The sequence below is a fragment of the Phaethon lepturus genome, unplaced genomic scaffold (genome assembly GCF_000687285.1).
Source record: "Phaethon lepturus isolate BGI_N335 unplaced genomic scaffold, ASM68728v1 scaffold13798, whole genome shotgun sequence".
NCBI classification, from domain to species: domain Eukaryota; kingdom Metazoa; phylum Chordata; class Aves; order Phaethontiformes; family Phaethontidae; genus Phaethon; species Phaethon lepturus.
The window spans coordinates 46,108-59,774 of NW_010559833.1; the positions used below are offsets into that span (position 1 = coordinate 46,108).

At 36.0% G+C, this 13,667-nt stretch overlaps 1 protein-coding gene across 3 annotated transcripts in view; it reads left to right on the top strand.

Moving 5' to 3' along the window:
• The window catches only part of FAM184A (family with sequence similarity 184, member A), a 53,983-nt gene extending 44,464 nt beyond the window's left edge, over positions 1-9,519 (top strand). For 2 of the 3 annotated variants that reach the window (XM_010293507.1, XM_010293505.1), the window contains 4 exons: positions 2,283-2,400; positions 3,082-3,186; positions 6,960-7,162; positions 8,894-9,519. In XM_010293507.1, the coding sequence (XP_010291809.1) occupies positions 2,283-2,400; positions 3,082-3,186; positions 6,960-7,162; positions 8,894-8,975 (508 nt within the window). In that variant the 3' untranslated portion in view covers positions 8,976-9,519. The remainder of the gene's footprint in view (positions 1-2,282; positions 2,401-3,081; positions 3,187-6,959; positions 7,163-8,893) is intronic. The other variant, XM_010293506.1, reaches the window with a different exon arrangement.
• Positions 9,520-13,667: the final 4,148 nt, after the last annotated feature.

Genomic DNA, 13,667 nt, shown 5'->3' on the forward strand with positions numbered 1-13,667 from the left:
GAGGGATTTGTATATGCAGCACAAAAGATTTATGGCAGAGAAAATAATTGGTTCTAAGTATATGATAGAAAACATTTTAAAGTAGATATCAATTAAAAATGGACAACAAAGCCCAAATGTATCTAATTCTTTCTTGATAATGAGCACTCAGAAATTGTCTTCAGGTAAGATGGGTATAAAATCCTAGTTCCTACTCCCTTGTAATCGTCCGCATGCACACTCTTGTGCCCTGATAAATGACAACTTGCCATTTAGTAAATTAGGTGTGAACTACCTCCTCTTTAGTGCATTTATGTTGTATGAGAAACATGCCTATGAGCAGCCACCAGAACTAGGTTTTGGAACTGTTTACCCTAACTTTTTCTCCCATGCAGTTGTTTGTTTTTCAGTGACCTGCAATTTTCTGAATTTAGTTGGTTCCCTACTCCTGGTTCTTGCTCAACTTAATGATGCGAGGAAGCAACCACTGGCCTAAAGAGAGCAAACATTATCTAGGGTGCTTTCAGTGTGTTATCTCTCTCTTTCTTACACTGAAGCAAGGAGCTGTCAAAGGTGGAAACTACGTAAAAAAAAAAAACAAACAGAAGAGTTTTATGCAGCTACTTCTTAAGTAATTGTTTCCAGGTTCAGCCTTGCTTAAAGCGTGGCCTCGTGAACGTTTATGAAATGGAGAATCTCTCTTACAGTAATTGAGAGCGAGTATCATTAATTAGGCTCTACAACTGGAGTCTTTAAATTACTCATTATCTCTTTGAAACAGGAAAAAAAAAACAGTTCTCTGAAAAATCTGAAAATAAAATGACAGCTGTGCATAACTATGTGCTATACTCTGGGGATCTGTATACAATAGCTTAACCCAGCATAAACTGTATACACAAAAATTAAGCCAGCTGAGCCTGTTTCTGTTCTGCTGAGTCAAATGCCTTTTCTGCAAATAAAAACAGTCATGTTCTTCACATTCATAATGTTTTATGTAAATACATTATATAATCTCCCCAGATTATGTACAGGCTATTTGAAGGTTATAAATATAATTTAATATGAACTGTTTTTTTCAGATGCAACTCAAAGAAAAAATCGCATAGCTGCTCTTGAAGGGAAAATATTTACCTGAAGTGAAAAATTATGTCTGCTTCCAGGTGTCTTGTGGAATTAAGTTTGAACTGACTTAGACACCTTAAATTCAGAGATTTTTCACATGCTTTGTCTGGGATTTTTTTTAAAATGTCTTTTTTTCATTAAGTTTGTTAAATTTCCTTAATCTGTTCTGAAACTTGGTTCACTAATCTACATGAGGGATGAATATGTGAGATAAGTATTTTAGTAGTTTCCTTTGGAACAGTGTTTAGCATCATGAGCAGTATATTTATGTTTCCAAGAGACACAGTCATTTGTACTTAAAGAAGAAACAAGGGGATTTATGCACTTATTTGTACAATTCTTCTCTCAGTTGGCTTATTTCACTTCTCCTTTAATGCTTTCCCACCAGGCATTTCAAATTTCGTCCTATTTTTTTGAAATATTTCTCAATTGTTACATTTCTCTTAATCTAGATACCCTAATATCCAAGTGTTACTGCTTTTCTTTTGCAGCTCAGTCCTTTATTTCATCTCTAATGGTACTAAGTTGCTTTTGTAGAGAGGAATTAGTTACGTATTAGTCTTCACTGTTCTTTGCATATCTTTGTCCCAGTATGTTCCACATGAACTGAAGAAGACAGTGCCAGCCTTGTCTGTCCATCCATTTTCTCCAGTATCACAAGCATGCATCTTTATTCAGAGTAGCCATCTATAACAAGAACTACTACACTGGGTTTTTTTCCTCATCAAGAAAGCGAATGGCCACATTTTAAAATTTACATTCATATTCAATATAATGCAATGTAGTCCCTATATTTTACATAAGAATCCATCTTAGCTATGTCTTCTGTAATTCTACTGTCCACATTATGGTTTTGAATGCCTTATTTTCAGTTTGAGTTCCAAGAGGTCTTTTTTCAAACACCTAGTACTGCATGCACAAGAGGTATATTAAGTTTTTAGAATTTTGCCCAGATGATTAGTTACTGGAGCAAAGGTTATGGTTATTGCTGATTTTTTTTTTTTTTTTTAACTAGCTAAAGCTGAGTGGTAACATAGAAATTAATTTACTTCAAGGTGATAAGAAAGTAATCTTCTGTTTTTACGCGCTGAACCCTTTTTTGTACTAATCAAAGATGTGACTATTCACTCATCATTTAACACTGTATCAGGCTAAAGTGGGTATTCTTCTTTCCTATAAAGTTTAGAAGAAATGGAAGAAAAATATAAAAACAGAGAATCAAGACCAGAAGACTTGCAGCTTATCTCAGAACTGAAAGACCTAATTGCAGAGCGGGACCAACTCATAAAGAAATTGATTGTAAGACTTTATGCTCTCTTGATTTAATACCTTGACAGATATAAAAGTTAATCTAATTCAAAGTGTTTGAAATGTATTTAAAGAAACAGTCCTGCTAGCATGTTATTCACATTCTTTAACACATTATTCCTGTCGTTCCAGTGACTCATAATAGTAAAACTAATTACATACAGAGGGTTTTGCACAATCAAGCATAGTTCATTATTACAAAAATTTCAGTATGACCTTGATCAGACGTCTCCTACCTCCAATCCTGGAATAAGCCAGCCATGTAAGCCTTATAGCAAATAGTCTTTTCTATGAGGTTTCTAAGACCGATTTCCTGATCCACTGAGCTTACCAAATTCAGGGCACAGCACCCTGACTCAGATTAGTCTGATTAGCTCCTGATTCAGAGGCAAGAAGGAAAGAGGAAATGCAAAATAATTAGAGATCTTTCCCAGCATAATTCATTAGCCTATGCTCACTCTCGGGAGCATAGAACTGCATAAATAGAAATTATTTAGTATTTACATATAATAATATATAAAACATATTAAATATGAAATGGAGTTTTTAGACTTACTAAAGTTTCTTTAGAAATGTAAACATAAGTTTATCTGAGATCATTTTATAGGCAGATTTGGCCACTAACTGATTGAAAATGCATAAAAAGAAGTTTCTATTTGTTCTTCTTTTTAGGAGGACAAAAAGTTCTATCAGCTGGAGCTAGTTAACAGGGAGACTAACTACAACAAAATGTTTAATGCAAGCCCTAATGTTGGTGTTATTAATCCATTGGTGAAGGTATGTTCCATGGACTTCATTGCTGAAGTGAAGAAAAAGAAATCTAAACTTAGGATATAGTAAAAAGAAGAAATATATGTGTATGTGTGTGTGCCTGCGTGTATACATATATCACTCTTAAAAGACATGTTCAAAACAAGGAACATAGTTTTCCATTTGTCTCTACTTATTTTTCTGTAGGTTTGTTTCTTTTGTGTTGTTGAGAGATCCACCGATACTGTTGCCCTAGTTTGCTAGACATGTATGACATACAACACAGTTTCTTGTCACAAAACTGCAAAATCAAAATAACGAAGTGACAGAAAGGCAAGAGAGGGCAGGGCTGTAGCATGTAATAGAGATCAGTAACACCCATAACCAGTTTTAGCTTCATAATTTTTCCTGGTTATTTTGGAAAGTGCAAGGGCAATTTCATTTTTCAGGTGGTGCTCAGGATGGAAGCGCATTAGAAAGATAGAGGGAGAGGGGACAATAAAGGAAGGGAATAAGGGTGAAAAGGGGAAGGAGAAGAGTATGAGAAGGGGATGGAATGAGTCTGAATGAGAGAGTAATACTGGAGAACTGGAGTGACAAACCAGGTATGGACTGTGGGGGCAGCAGGAGATAGAAGTCAGCCTCTAGCCTTCTCAGTTATTGTCACGTCCGATACAAGTGAAAACACTCCTTTGCCAGTTCTCTCCATCCTGCTAAAGCAGCCATAGTGGCCTCCCTGTCACTTCAAAAGCCAGCAGCACTCCTTCATGAGGAGCACAAACAGACTGTGGTAGGGTACCTTAATCCTGTTTCTTTTCACCACTTCAGGAGTGAGAATGAGTCCTCTGACATTTCCTTCCTCCTTGTGATAACCCATAGGTTATTTCACCTGCATGGAAAGGGAAGAGATTTGTCTCAGCAGCCATAGTGGCCTCCCTGTCACTTCAAAAGCCAGCAGCACTCCTTCATGAGGAGCACAAACAGACTGTGGTAGGGTACCTTAATCCTGTTTCTTTTCACCACTTCAGGAGTGAGAATGAGTCCTCTGACATTTCCTTCCTCCTTGTGATAACCCATAGGTTATTTCACCTGCATGGAAAGGGAAGAGATTTGTCTCAGCTGTAGAGGCGGAAGAGCTCGGGAAGGTTCTGAAGCAGAGGGTAACCCAAGGGGCACCACATGAGCCGCTCAGATGCCCGAGAGCTTCAGTGATCAAGGTTCAGGCTCTGTTATTTAAAAGGGGGTCTGGCTCCATTATTTGAGATCAGGCTGTGTTATTTAGCTAAGCCTTATTGTAGTTTCACATCAGATCAGCGTGTTTCCCACTTCTGCGCAAACTCTGCTGCAAATTGTCAATATTCTCCTACGTTTTTCAGGAACTCAGCAGCTCTCTCAAGCTTAGCTGTGGATGCCTAACTTCTATGCATGACGGCATAAAAGAACTTAGTTTCGACCCGGTAGAGACAATACCAGGACTGCCAGATACAATTTGAATGCTTTGTTTTTCTGTGATAAAGGTTGTTTGAAAATTTTGGAAGTTTGTCTGAACATCTCATTTATAAAAATATGAAATGTAGCCATTGAGTATATATTAGCTTGTGTCCTGTGTGAAATCTGAAGTGTTTGGGAAACGTAGTTCGACATCAGATTTCCATAGTGATAATTCATATATTTTTATAATATGCATATTTTTATAATATGCTACTATCACTTAAAACTGTTTAGACTTTAAAACCATCTTGTATGCCAGTACATTTTGATCTCTCATTTCATGAGTTGTGGACTATGTTACTTTATTTTGTCAAAGCACGGACTGTGTTATTGGAGAATGAATTCTAAAGACACTGAAAAATCTCATTCTCCTTTCTTTTTTGTCATAAAAAGACAGAATTTATGAGTTACTACAGGGTTTGCATATTAATGCAAAATTACAGCCATTGCAGTATGTATTACAGCTTCTTTAATTTATGCAATGGCTGTGTTTAGTGTTACATTGTTACATCTGAAGTTTCTTAATACTTTGCATGAATTTCATGGAAACAATACATGCAATTTAGTCTCTCCAGATTTGACTGCTTCGGAAGCATAGATTGTTTTATTGAGAATAAGATATAAGCTGTAGTATTTTTCTAAGCACTTCTGCAGATAATATACATTTTCCAGAAATGAGCCACCTATGAAGCACACAGATTTAACTACACTGTGTTTAACACACAGTTTTAATTACGGTATATTTTACCTTGCAGATGTATTTTACAATACAGTTCGTTACTTTTACCAAACTATTTTTTCCACCATAATGTAATTTCCTGCTTCTTCAGCTACTATAGAAGTAGTAAAGAGTATGGGACGATCTTAGTTGAATCCTTCGCAGCTAATGATCTTTCACTGTGATGCTTGAAAAAGACTTTTTTCTATTATAGCTTTCTGTTAAATTGTTGGGCTTTCTTAACTGTATTTTGACAAGCACATCCACCAGTGTGGCTACAATTAGTACTGAAATCAAAGCTAGCAGAGAGCTAAATAGAAGAAAGTACAAACAAACAATAGGACTCTGTCTCCATTTGAACTTGTGCCCACCCTTGAATAGAGCAGCTCTTCTGTTTCAAGTGGAATTCTGCTGGAAAATATTATATAGAAACAACATGAGATTCCACTTGCCTTTCACTTTATTTAGTTCAAATTTGTGTAGTTCATAAGCCCTTAAGGAGTTTTTCTCCTAGCTGTTTTGTTAGGGTTGCATATATATAACTGAATTAAAGTATTTTTATATATTCAAATAATACATAATTTATGGGAATAAATTAATCCATTTATTCAAAATTCCTATTTTTGGAAATAAAGCTTTTTCACTATTAATATTTTGTTGTGGATATGGAACATTTGATAGAAGTCAGAAAATATATATGGCATTCTGTCACACAGCTATTTTTAAAAAGCTATAGAATTATCTGAAGCATCCTTCTGCATTTAAATATCTGTAAAAGTAGAGAGGATAAATACCAATTCCTTTGTATGATGTGTTATGGAGAGTGAAATAGTGATATAAAAATAAAATTCTTCAGTATTTTGAGTCCCTTGAAATACTGTCCGTAGGAGTAGAAGAGAGCACGAAGGACAGAAGAATGTTCAGTTGTGCCATCTGGTGTCTAGAAGTGGCAGCTGTAGTAGTGTTAGAAGCCTGGCCTTTTCCTTGTGCAAGAAATTGAACTCCTATGCAATAAAGTTTTTATCTTTAGCAGTATTGCTATAATGCTTGCTAACTCTGAAGGCATAACTGCTTTAAAAGAAATGTAGCTGCTTTTCTAGGTTCCATGTTCCAGTTATCAAAATGTGCCTCAGTGGTGGGGTGAAACCTGTTGGAGAGATTCACTTTTTTTGTCATTGAAATTTGCTGTAATTACATTTGAACAGCAGAGCTGTTTCACTGATATAAAAAAAAGATTTAAGTAAACATGAAAGGCTTAACAGACTAAATGACAATTATTTTGTCTCCAGTGTCTTAAACAGAGCAAAATGTTATATTGGAAGGTCTCATATAATATATTAATTGATTATTACACTAAGTCTTAATAAGTTAGTCACCTTGATCAGAAATTTGATTTTTCTGCAAAAATCTGTAGTGTTCAGCTCTGGTCAAAGCAAATAATAAAACCACAACTGGAAAAAAGCCCAATCTGTCCCAAGTGCTCTCCTTCAAAAAACCTCAAACCAGCCATTAACACAATTTTTAAATTTGCAAATTTCCTCATCTGTCCTGGTGCAAGAAGCCTTCCTTACATGTGTTATTTTTAATGCAGCAAAAGAAGAAGAACGATAAATCAACAAACAGGTTTGTGAGTGTCCCCAATCTAAATGCTCTGGAATCTAGCGGAGTGGTGGGCAATGGACATCCTAACCGCCTGGACCCCATTCCTAACTCACCCATCCACGATATTGAGTTCAACAGCAGCAAACCACTACCACAGCCAATGCCACCTAAAGAGCCCAAGACGTTTTTGAGGTGAGCACTGCCTCACCAATCTTTTTTTTTCTTTTCTTTTTTTCTTTTTTGCTTAACTCAGGAAAATTTTGCATTCCTATTGAGCTTAATCCCACTTGCTTTATGAACCTTTCAGAGGTACAAGTACTCTTATGGCATTTTTAATTTTTACGTTATATTTGTAACCTCTTTATAGTATTCCTTTTTATTGTACACCTTGTTGAAATTTTAAGTATTCTCTCACTTTTTTGTAAGTGTTGAACTTTGAAAACCTCTTTAGATACTTTAACAGAATTCATGTGCTTTCAATTGTTTACATATATGAACAATTGTTTTAAATGTCTGTGTTATTTACTGATTGTCATTTAGGAACTGATACTAGCACAGAATTTCTTTTATTTGGTATCATGTGGTAATGGTTTTTATGTAAGAAAACTATTTTCTGTGCTACATGAATGTTTTGTGTTTCCCCTTTCCTCACCTGTATCAAATTGTTTCATAGGAGTAACCTTACTACAGCAACAGGAACTGTGCATGCTTGGATGCTTAATGCTGAGCTTCCAGTAATGAAAACCAGCATTAACGTCTCAAGTAATTCTCTCACAAATTAATATAGTGAATTGAATAACTTTAAAATGGTACTTTAGAGGCACAATTTTAATATTGTGGCTTTATATGCCTACATATTAAATGCACTGAAGTGCTGTACTCTGTATTTAGTAGATGCTGGTCGTCTACCTCTAAGTTGGCAACTTAAAGCAATGTGTAATTACCAGTTCCACAGCTGGTTGTTTACACTCTCTTTTGGTTTAATGCGAAAGACCACATACCTAGCAACTGCTAATTATAAAAGGAAACAATAGAATCTAAAACAGATACGGGAAAGAAAACAATCTTTTACAAAACAAATACCGTTGCTTATTTTTTTCCTGTGCATGTGGTGTGCATGAGTGTGCCCAGATACCTGTGAGATGCATGTGCATGAACTCATGGACTGTGATGTTGGCGTTTCCATTCCAAATTGTTCTGTGCTCTGTATTTTCCAGTAATACAGTAAGGATTATTTTATTACTGATTTTTATTGACAAAGGAATTTAATTCTGTAATTAAATTTAGATTAATTTAAGTATTCTCTCTTGCTCATTTTGTGAGACTTTTAAGTGTTCAAGGGGGAAACAAATCTTGTTTGCAGTGCAGCAGTTTCTTTTTTTCCTGGTATATTCGCACATTTTAAATGTGTGCATGAACAACAATGCAAATGATATTTGTGCTCAGTGTTAACTATTAAAACAGTATGTATTTTTGTTCAGTTGCGAACCAGTCTTTGTGAGCACGTCTACAAATATGATGCTTGCATCATATTTTTGAAAATTAACTTTACCACAGGAAAAGGATGCTAAAAGAGGACCTGCCACAGTCACGCTTTTCCAAGAAACCCCTTTTTATTCTTCCTGAAAACGTACAGCTGTTTATGAGATTTAAAATTATGTTTTCCAAAATATTATTTGCCCACCCTGTAATGTGGCTTCTGAACTGACTTGTTCGTGCTGCTGATGCTCTCCAATGGAGTGGATGATCAGAGGTTCTGAAGGGAGACATTAAATCATGCCCGAGGCACACTCATAATTAACCCATGGAAAAACGGACTATGTTCTTTACTGAATATTCTCTGTGATTATTTTTTTCCTAACATTTGTACTTTTTGTGTAGTTGTGGGATAATTGTTTGTTCTTTTTCTTTCTGTGAATCTAGCCCTCCTCAGACTGATGCTTCACCAGTGGCTTCACCGGATCCACAACGCCAGGAGTGGTTGGCCCGATACTTCACGTTCTGAGAGATGATTTGTTTCTGTGGCACCGCGTGGTGTGGACTGTTTATAAGAGCATGACCTTAAGTAAACCCTCATGTGAACAAGCTTTCCTGTAATTTGTCAAACACTGTGAATGAGAAAGTATTTGTCTTTCTGATTTGAAACTGCACTGTATTTCTTGTTATATTTGTTGGAATCACTTGACATAGTACTATATAACGTGTGTAATTATAACTATTATTTTTATTTAAAATGGAAGAATCTTTAAACTTTGTAATTACGACATAATAAATTTTGGTAGAACAAACATAATGCTTTCCCCCTTTTTCCTACAAATGTGTTTTCTTTAAATTCAGGTGAGGCTTTTCCCCCCAAAATAATGTAATTGCATGGTTACTACAAATACAATTTAAATTGTAAAAGGAAAAAGTATATCTCTCTCACTCTCCAGTTTGGGCAGTATATGTTTAATGCATCCCAATTCTATTCTGTTACTGTGTAGCAGTTTAAAAACTGTCTCTTTCTAACATTTAAAAGGAAGAATGTGAAATTAATCAAAACTAGTGTAGCTGCTAGCCTTCAGAGCAGAGTAATTTTGACAAGAGGATGAAAAAAGCCACAAGCCACGAGCTGTTCACTGGGGGGGGGAGTTGGCTCCTTACTTGTTGCTCATGACCTTTTTCCATCTAGTTACCCTTGAATTTAACCAGAAATTGTTCCCACAAGTTATGTATTTCTTTTATGAATATTAACAAAAACATGCTTGAAACATTTAGAATACTGTATGAAATATCTGCATAAATCAGGAATCTACATTTTGAGCATATAGTCCTGCTTTGGGTAAAATTTGTGTTTGAAATGAAAAAAACCCAACAAAACTCAATCACCCATTTATACATACTACAGATACAGATCTTTCATTAAAACTTAATTACCTTCCCTTGTCTATATTAAAGTTTTTTCTTCTTCTTAAACTGATATATGAAAATGTTTGTTCAGCTAGTGAGCATGATTCTCCAGTCTACACCTTTTATGATGCCAGTGTTGCTCGAGAAATTTGCTGCAGCATATAGAAAACTAGAGCTTATTGTCTTTTTTATATTTTTTCATTCAAAGGTTACCACAAAGTAACTGACACTGGTAGTCTCAGGGAGAAAAATGTCTCTTTGTTTTATGAATGTATTTTTAAGCTGAATCTCTTATCTTTTAAAAGCAGAAAAAAAAGTTTGAGTTATTTGAATAAGGTTTTAGTTAGCATATACAAAGGTCTTGAACTTCAATATTTCATCTGAAGCCCTAACTAGATCCTTTTTTTGCTATATGCACAAACATAAATACCCAGATGAAGATACTTGCTAATTACAATGAGTTTTATATGTAGTATATGTATAAATGAAAAATTTGTATGTTTTCATATAAACAATATAAAATCTTCTAAATGAACATTTTAAAATTTCTATCTTATAATTCAGCTTGAAAACTCCACTGAAAGCTGTATTCTGGTGATTCTGTTGTGGATTAAAGATGTATACAGCAGATTTTCTGTAGCTGGTGGACTCAACTGTAGGTATATGCAACTTTTTCATTTTAGAAGAAAGCCATATTGGGCAAAATGTCAGATTTCTTGGCTGTTACCCAAAATAAAAGACAGTAGCTCATTTTGTTATAATGTTCTGATGTGAGTGTTGCGTATTTTTTCTTGAATGCTTTGCAAGGGCTCAGCCTTTTTCTCCCATCCTCTGCTTCATTTGTACATTTTTACGTATAGAATTAATAACTGAACAGTAATCTGAAGATGATAATGTCTGTCTTTACCTATTCAGTAAAAGGTGTGCCTGTTGGCTTTTCGCTAGTAAGCATTTGCTGTTCGGAAGGGAGGAGAAAGTTGAGAAGCACTCAGCACTCGGTTACCATGTCTGCCACAGTCAGTGTTGTTCCACTACCAAATCACTCTCTTAAAAGACAAAAAACAACCAAGCAAAAAAAGCCCAAAACCACCCGGAAGAAACTAGGAAAAATCTGATTTTATACCAAACGGCATTGAGAACTCTGTAAAATGTATTCCTAAAAAAAAGTTGATATCTGACATTTGGGATTAAGACAGGAACTTGCATTATAACAATGCTATTGTGTTCCTGATCTTTGCAGTATCTGGTATTCTGGAAAAAGCTAAAAGTGCACATATTCATGAGTCCAGTTGTGCAGAGAGTTCTGCTAAGTCTCTGCTCACACATGCATGCAGTCTTTCCTAGCTCAACAGGCAACTCCGAGTACGGAGGTACAGGGTTAGCGTGAAGTTGCACAGTATTATTTACAATGGTGGGAAAATCTTTTGGCTCTCGGGAGCACGCTCTCTGCACTCTGACCCATTAAATCTCATTCTCAGCTCTTAGCGTAACTAATTCCCCTGACCCTTTAGTTTTATTCAGAAAGAACAATAAAAGGTCAAAGAGCAAAGAACGAAGAACGTAATATTTTAATCCTTACTCTGTTTTCCTACAGAAGGAGGAAGTAACAGGCTGTACTTGATACAGGGGCAAAATGCAGAAGTATCCTGCATTTCATCAGGATGCCGTCGCAATAACCAGTCTTATGGCCAGGTTCAGCCCTTCAGTCTGGATTGCTCCATTTGCTTTCTGTGGTAGGAGTTTGAATGTCAGTGAATTTTCCAGGTTAGCAGAGAACTGCCCTGGCTGGCCCATCTGACACGATCTCATAGCACAGGGAAGAATTATGTCCGAAGAACTGCATGGCTTTTTTTCTGCAGCAGGAATTGTACCCAGAAGGTATCCTTGGGGAAAAAAAAAGCTCAAAGATGGTTGAAAACCAAGCTGCAATCAGTGCCAACACAGAGATCGCTTTAGCAGATTGACTTCTTCCTTTTGCATTTTTTTGGTTACTTCCCCATATGTGTGCTGTATTTACCTGAGACTTCAAGGAAAATATTAGTCCTATGAGAAGTACTGACAGTAAATTACATGTGTCAATATTATAGAATTTTTAACATTCTAATGTAGTCTAAATAAATTTTCACTTCTGTTTTTCTCATGATCTGTTATTTTGGAAGAAAAAACTTAGATTATATTCTAACTGGTTTGAGTAGTTCTACATTCAACGTGTACACATTTAAATTAAGATTAAATGTCTTAGATTTGTAATCTTTGATCACTTCAAAGAGTAAGAGTATGTATTATAAAACTGAAGAATATATGATATTTTGTCTTTTTTTTTTTTTTAGGATATACCTCTCATCTTTTCTTCCTAAATGTTTTCTATAATGCTGCAAGAATCTTTGTTTTCATTCTTAAAGCAGAATATAATATTTTAACTTTTGATGTAGGTAGTCTCTGGACCCAAACTTCCCTGCTTTTTGAGAATAGAAAACTCTTTCCACAAAGGACCTCCTTTAATAAAATGCACTTCAAAATTGAAAGCAGCAGCCTCTTGGGGTAAAAATACTTCCCCCATTTCAGTTACAGGAAAAATGCTTTCCTGTAACTGAACATGGAGGGATGCTGAGCAGCAGGCCACATTGCAGCACTTGCCTTTCTGGTGTGGCAGCTGAAAAAAATTGGGGTCCTTTCTTTTCTCCAAATTGTTAACCAATACACTATCCCAGTGACCATAGCTAGAAAATCCCAATATTAACTTTTGACTAATGGTCATTCACTTTTTTCCCAGTTTTAGTCTTACTCTGAAACTATTTCAAAACTATGGGGCATGAGGAATTCTTAATGAATATCAGGAGACTTCACTCATAATATTAGAAACCAGAGCTGATCATGATGCTGGAGCAATCCCTTGTTTGTTTAAGGTTTATTTTAAGTTACGTGTGAATATTGTTACATGATCCCTGTGCTCTCCACAGGTAAATTTCACTAAGTCTGCATTGAGAAAATTAGACACCAAGTTTTCCTCCCTTGCTGTAACTTACTTCCTTTAGAAGGAAAATGACTGAGTCACATCACTTAAGCAAACGGTGATCTTCCACCTCCTCTGCAGTCAACAGGCAGCTTCAAGGCTGAATCAGCCCACTTATCTCTCTTGATTGCATAAAGACTGTAGAGCAACAACAAATATAAGTGCCTCAGTTGCCTAAATTTAGGTGTGAGGAGCCCAACCTGTCATTTTACATATTTTTTTTTTTAACCAACATTTGCAAAAATACATCAGCTTTGAAAGATACAAACTGACTTTCCATACAAGGGCTGTGTTGCTTTTTTCTTGGTATGCTCAATGTAGTCCAATACAGTACTGCTACTGTTCTTCACAGGCAAATGCTAAACCTTTTTTTACTATAATGAAGGCAAATCTCAAATTCATAGTATTGTTGTTTAGCTATTTCCTGGTTTCGGCTGGGATAGAGTTAATTTTCTTCTTAGCAGTTGGTGGTATAGTGCTGTGTTTTGGATTTGGGATGAGAATAATGTTGATAACGCACTGATGTTTTAGTTGTTGCTAAGTAGTGCTTCCACTAAGTCAAGGACTTTTCAGCTTCTCGTGCTCTACCAACTGCGAAGGTGGGGGTGCACGGGGAGCTGGGAGGGGGCACAGCCAGGACAGCTTGCCCAAGCTGGCTACAGGGATATTCCATACCATACGACATTGTGCTCAGTATATAAACTGAGGGGAGTTGGCCGGGGGCACCATGGCTCAGAAACTGCCTGGGCATTGGCCAGCAGGTCGTGAGCAACTATATTGTGCATCACTTGTTTT